The sequence below is a fragment of the Diabrotica undecimpunctata genome, chromosome 7 (assembly GCF_040954645.1).
Source record: "Diabrotica undecimpunctata isolate CICGRU chromosome 7, icDiaUnde3, whole genome shotgun sequence".
Taxonomy (NCBI): domain Eukaryota; kingdom Metazoa; phylum Arthropoda; class Insecta; order Coleoptera; family Chrysomelidae; genus Diabrotica; species Diabrotica undecimpunctata.
In genome coordinates, this window is record NC_092809.1 from 131,864,878 (window position 1) to 131,871,316 (window position 6,439).

At 32.5% G+C, this 6,439-nt stretch overlaps 1 protein-coding gene across 1 annotated transcript in view; it reads right to left on the reverse strand.

Annotated features, from left to right (window-relative positions):
- Positions 1-5,951, reverse strand: part of LOC140446981 (uncharacterized) — a 222,450-nt gene extending 216,499 nt beyond the window's left edge. Inside the window, exon 1 of the mRNA XM_072539575.1 lies at positions 5,465-5,951. Within this exon, the coding sequence (XP_072395676.1) occupies positions 5,465-5,594 (130 nt within the window). The 5' untranslated portion in view covers positions 5,595-5,951. The remainder of the gene's footprint in view (positions 1-5,464) is intronic.
- Between the last annotated feature and the right edge of the window lie 488 nt (positions 5,952-6,439).

Below are 6,439 nucleotides of genomic sequence, written 5' to 3' on the forward strand. Positions count from 1 at the left end.
ACTACATCCGGAATAACTATTCAAAAGTTTTAAAAACGTAGTTTTTCTCAAACTCTTTTATCTCCGGATCTAGTTTTTCAATTTTTTTGGTAAACTATCAAGTAAAGGCACTTCTTTTTTAAAGCCCTTCTCTAGTTTTATGTTTCAGATTTGGCGTTCCAGAAATTAACTGTCCGCCAAGAAGCAGTAATTTTCGGACGAAAAATTTTTGGCGCCATCGTAAAAATACACGAACAATGAAAAAAAAATGTTTGTAATCTTCAAAAATTTTATAATAATATAAACGAAGTTTAATTGCCATATATAATAAATAACATATAAAAAAAATTGTTGAAAATGTGATGTTAATGAAATGTAAATGTGAAATGGTAAAGTAGTTTTTTTTTAGAATTCTAGACTATCTAGACGGTAATAGTACCTTTACTTATATGTAGTATATAAGTACATAAATATATTTCTTTTTCACTTGCATATTATTTGTTTATTTTACCTTGGATACGGTTACCATAAACACACTTGTTTATATCCTAGGGCATAATAAGCGGGCGTTATGGCCTATAACGCTCTGTTGTATAAGAAAAAAAAACAAATAGAGAACGAAGTTTTTTTAATTGTAAACAATTTTCAAAGGAGTAAACATATAGAACTAACATTTTTTGGACATTTTTCACATTTGGTCCCGGTGAAGATAGCTTCAAATTAGCTGTCAATCAAGTTTCACCGAACGAAATATTGCATTGGCAGTGTTTCCATGTCCTTATAATGTATATGTTATATGCTTCAAATATAAAGAGAGAAAGCTTTTAAAAAGTACTTTTTTATTATATTATTTTATGGATTCTGCAAATTTATAATTTATATAAAACACGAATGTATTAATATTTGTTTCTTTTGATATTATGTAATTGCAGTTAATTATTAAAAAAATGTTTTGGCAATTGATAGGTTAGCGGATAGATTTGGCAATAGAGTTAGAACCCTCAAACCACCAGTTGTCAGATTGCAACAGATGTCTTTTTAACTTTATTATTTATACTTACTGACATTATTTTACTATTTACTTTTAAAAACTGTTTTAAAACTACCTACATATTTACTTTTTCTTTTTTTAACACTGCCAAACACCAATATTTCGTTCTGTCAAACTCATTTGGGACATCACTGGAACCAAATGTGAAAAATGTCCCATTTTTTAACCTTAAAAATGGGAAATATCAGCATTTTCGATAAAAATTAATGTTGGATTTCAAAATGGAATATTTTGCCCACAAGGAATTTGGAGAATACTTTTCGGACTAAAATAATTCAATCAGAAACGTGAACTACGCATACAAAAGAACAGAAATTAACATACCAATTCCTGAAAGTAAGCCAATATTATGGTCTCATTTATGCCAGCCATTTTATTTATCAATTTTTATTAAATAAATATTTTGTACTCTTTGTCGTACAATGACCTGGATTGAAGTAACAATAAATTTTCTCTTGCCTTTATTGCACTTTCTTGAATATTTTCTGTTAAATCCATAACTGAATATAAATCCAACTGACAACTGCATACTCAACAAACGTCAAAATATCAACAACTGTCATAGACTACTTCAAACACTTTATTTGTCATAGACTACTAAAAATATGCATATATGTTTTGTAGGTGTACTTATATTATTTATATTATGTAAATTCAAAAATAAAATCTTGTATATGTACCACTTGTGTTACCGGATGATTACGACCATTGAGCTGAGCAACATCCATTCCTCGAGCGAGAGGCTCTCTGGCTGGATTATGTTGCTCTCCAGGCGTAATCATCTTAATAACATCCTTGGTGCATAAATAACTATAGCGACGAGCTAAGCCAAGAAAAGGTGCAAAAAACGGTATATTTGCATTATTTTTATTTTTATTGTATCAAATGAATATATTAGGGTAAAATCAGCAGAATATTGAATGAAACTAAATAACAAAGTCCACAAGGAAACTAAATTCCTGTAGCTGGCTGTACACCATGTATCACAAAAAATTTTAAGTAAAAATCCTTTATAAAAGGTATATAAATTAAAAACCCAAACGGGCTATGTCATGAAGACAGAACCTTTTCGGAATCCATATTCCATTATCAGTGTCTAGGTATACATGTTTAAAGCCACCGTTAAAAGTTTTAAGTTATTCTATAATAATTTATCTTAATCTTATCTTTATTATCTTATCTTTATCTTAATTAGATCTTACAAGATCGAATAATGTAAAGCTAATTTTAACCTACAACTTTTAACGGGTTTTTACCCAGATATTTAGTGGCTTTAAACATGTACACCTAGACACTGATGATGGAATATGGATTCCGAAAACAGAGCCGCAGTATGCCTGATGAGACAATATGGAGGAATAAAAATATGGGGAAACGCGACAATGATAGACAGAACGTACAAAACAGTAATCAAACCAATAATGATAGAAAAGCAGAAAGGTTTCTGAAAGACAAAAGCATAACCTGACAACGAGAGAGCAAAAATAATTCTAGAAACAGCAGTGATGAAATCCTTTTGAAAAATTGATGGTACGACGACACTATAGGATAGAGCTAGAAGCGTCTATATTCTTTGCTAGAAGTACAGATATAAGCCGAAGATACAAAGTCGAGAGCATCAAGGAGATACAAAGTGAAGAACGATCATATGAGAATGACAGTAGAGTCGTAAGAACGGCGAGAGAGGGTTTCGCAATAGGAAGATTATTAGTGGGAAGACCACGAAAACGATGGAACGACAACTTACTGGAGGCACATTGAAAAACAGACAGTCATTTCTACATAACAAAAGAAGAAGGAAAAGTAGATGGAAAGAATAATTAACTTAAAAAAACCTCAGATGCAGACGGAATTACTAAAAAATTGAGGACTTGATCTGTATAGAAGAATTCATTACCTGATAATTCTAATGTGGATAGAACATCAAATACCAAGGGAGTGAGCAGTATATAAGAAAGCAAATAATACTCAATGCCAGACATATAAGCCAATTGCATCATTATGTATTATACATAAATATGGAGAATAAAAAGAAACAGCAAGATTGGTGAAGTGCGAGAACATGATATTGTACAATTTGGTCAATTTGTAAAAAGTCAGAGGCTGTCATAGTCATAGCTGAGACATGTCCAGACGTTATAAGATACAAAAGAAGAGGAGGAAGACTAACCAGATATTTGGACGATCTGGGGATGGGTTGGAAGCGATTAATGTAATAGAATCGACGAGTAAGACATAAAGAAATAACCTAATAAAAGAAAATATCCAGAAAAACTATCCAGTCTTCAGATAAGTATATGTGTATTGATTATATATGTATATTTTTGTAATGTTCAATATTTAGTTTGTCTGGACCAGAAGTCTTTCTCTATTTCATAATTTTAATGGCATTTATGTTCACTTTCCATCGCTTTTATTGTTATTAATATCTGTCTCTGGAAGAGCTACGTCTGTATATTTCTTCCATTGTTTTGTTTCTGTTGCCACTATTGAGTTTCCGTTTGTTATCCATTACATGTATATTTACAAGAATAGACTGAATATTTCTTTTAATTTCTCGTACATATTGTTATAAGTGGTTTTTTGTGGTCTTTTGCATTTTTTGTTCAACCATCTCTTTCGTTTCTTTTATCTTATTTTATATTGGACAATATGTTTGTTTGATTGGCTTCGATCTACATTTATCGCCCTACCAAAAACACCAAGTGCGAACTTCTGCAAGGACCACCGACTAATAAGCCTAATGAGTCACTTTTTGAAACTTTTCCTGAGAATACTTCACACTAGATTGTTTAAGAAATGTGAAGAGGTCAGTGGATGGAGTCAGTTTGGTTTCAAAAATGGACTTGGCACGAGAGAAGCGATCTTTAGTATGCAAACATTGATACAGAATTGTTTAGATCAAAGAAAGGATGTTTTTATCTGTTTCATCGATTACGAGAAAGCATTCGATAATGTAAAACATGAATTGATGATAAAATACCTACAAGAGTTGGGATTGGATGCAAAGGATATAAGAATCATTGCCAATCTGTATTGGAATCAGACAGCAACAGTACGTCTTCAAAATTCCAACGAAACAGAAGATTTCTCCATTAAAAAAGGAGTAAGGCAAGGTTGTATACTGTCTCCAATGCTGTTCAATTTATACGTAGAAAAAGCCTTCGCAGAAGCAGTGGAAGACTCTAATAAGGGTATTAAAGTTAACGGCATATTTATTAATAACATCAGGTATGCCGATGATACAGCCATAGTGGCAGATAACATCGAAGATCTTCAATGCCTTTTGAATGATCTAACTCTTGCAAGTGAAGCTCGGGGTTTGAAAATAAATATCAAGAAGACAAAATCAATGATTATAAGTAGAAATGATTACCCCAACGCAAAGATATATGTCTCTGGAGAAGAAATCGAACAAGTCAGGCAATTCAAATACTTGGGATGTTTGCTGAATGAGGGTTGGGACCCCGAGAATGAAATAAAGAGCAGAGTTGAACAAGCCAGAAATGCTTTTTTGAGGCTTCGTAAGTTTCTGACTGATCGCAAATTGGACTTCAACCTCCGATACAAGATGCTTAAGTGTTACGTGTGGCCTGAGGAAGTACTCAGAAGAGCGGGCTTACAGGATAGGGAACTTTTTAATTATGTAAAAAGTAAGAAGACTGCATACTTGGGCACTTGGGGCACATTATACGAGGAGAACGATACACTTTTCAGCAACTGATACTCGAAGGGAAAATAGAGGGTAGGAGAGGTCTCGGACGTAAAAAAATGTCATGGCTGCGCAATATTCGACAATGGACAGGAATCCACAGCTATGAAATGCTTCGCAATGCTGCTAAAAACAGAATTATTTAATCCAGAATATTTAACATCTCACCTGACAAGACGATGTACGGTGGACGCCTACGCAGAAATGCATGGCACCTTAAGAAGAAGAAGAATATGTTTGTATCTCTGATGTGTGCTTTTGATATTTCTCTTTTCATCCAATATTTCGAGTAGTTCGTCTATTATTCAGTGTTTCTTTTTTTCATGGCAAAAATGTTTTAATTTTGACTTACTTTTTTTCTAGTAAGTATTGTTTATTTTACCATAGTTGATACATTTGTCTCATATTAAAAATAACAGCTACTAATACGCACATTTTTGTCAGTTTGATTGTAGTTTCTAGAATGTTAATTGATATTTTGTTTACTATTTTCCCAAAATTCCCAAAATTGTGTATCTACTTAATTACTTAAATTTACTTTTTGTACATTAAAGCCTTTGTTTATTTTCCAACATGAAATATTTACAATGTAATAAACAAGTACATTAGTGTAAAACCTTAGAGGCACAAACGAAAATTAATAATAAAGTTTAATAAGCTTTCTCTTAAAATTAAAGCAGTAAGTAAAAGGGACTGCAATTTACATGAAAAATATGACTCACCTGATATTTTAACCCTGAAGTTCGTTGGCGAAAAATAATAGCTGCCACAGCTCTTTCTGACTTCCGAGATCACCCTTGGCGGGCTCTTATCACTCACATCAAAATCCCTGTATGGCGTAGCAATTAACATTATTCCGAATCACAAAAAAATGTCAACAACTAAACCGTCCATCTTCATTGCAACTATATCCACAAAACATGTTACCGATTTTCACTTAGCGTCTTAAAAGGCAAAAACATTCACGTCAAGGGAAAAGTTGTTTTTAAAAAAGGCGATACAAAAACTACTTTCTTTCTGTTTGTAACAACAGCACTAATATATTATCACTCGTAAAAAGTCACAATGTTTTTTTGGTGTTGTTTTGGTCTATAACTGTCAAACCTGTTCAAATGTTTTGCGGCGCGTAAACATAGAGCATGCTCGAGGAACAGCTGGTAGCGAGCGCACGATGTAGCTTTGGCAGCGGTTGGGAAACGAATGATTTTGTGATTGTGTTTATGTCGAGTTGAAGAGAGTGAAAAGTTCAAGTTCTTAATAGATTTACGGATATACACTGCTCGATATATGCACCACTGCTGTATTGTATTAGAACGCATCCTTATTAAGGACTATTCAGAATTCGTAAAGTGACAGCACAATGTACATTATTACTTAATGTATAACAAAAGCATTTATTAAAAATTAATTTCAAAAATAATAATACGCTCGGCAACCATTTTCAACAATTTCAAATCGATTTAATTTTCTAATTTTTTTTAAATAAATAAACTAGGTATTGAATTCACAATATTTTGCAAGGCCATAGAAAAAGACAGGCCAGGGAGCGTAGTAATCATGTGATTAATTTAGTCCGACTTCGGATAATAGTAATTTAATTATACAGTCCATCTAATTTACAAACCGTTACACGTCATTATCTACGTCAGAGATCGGAATTGACATAGTTGCCAAAGTATAAAAAATTTCTGAATCCA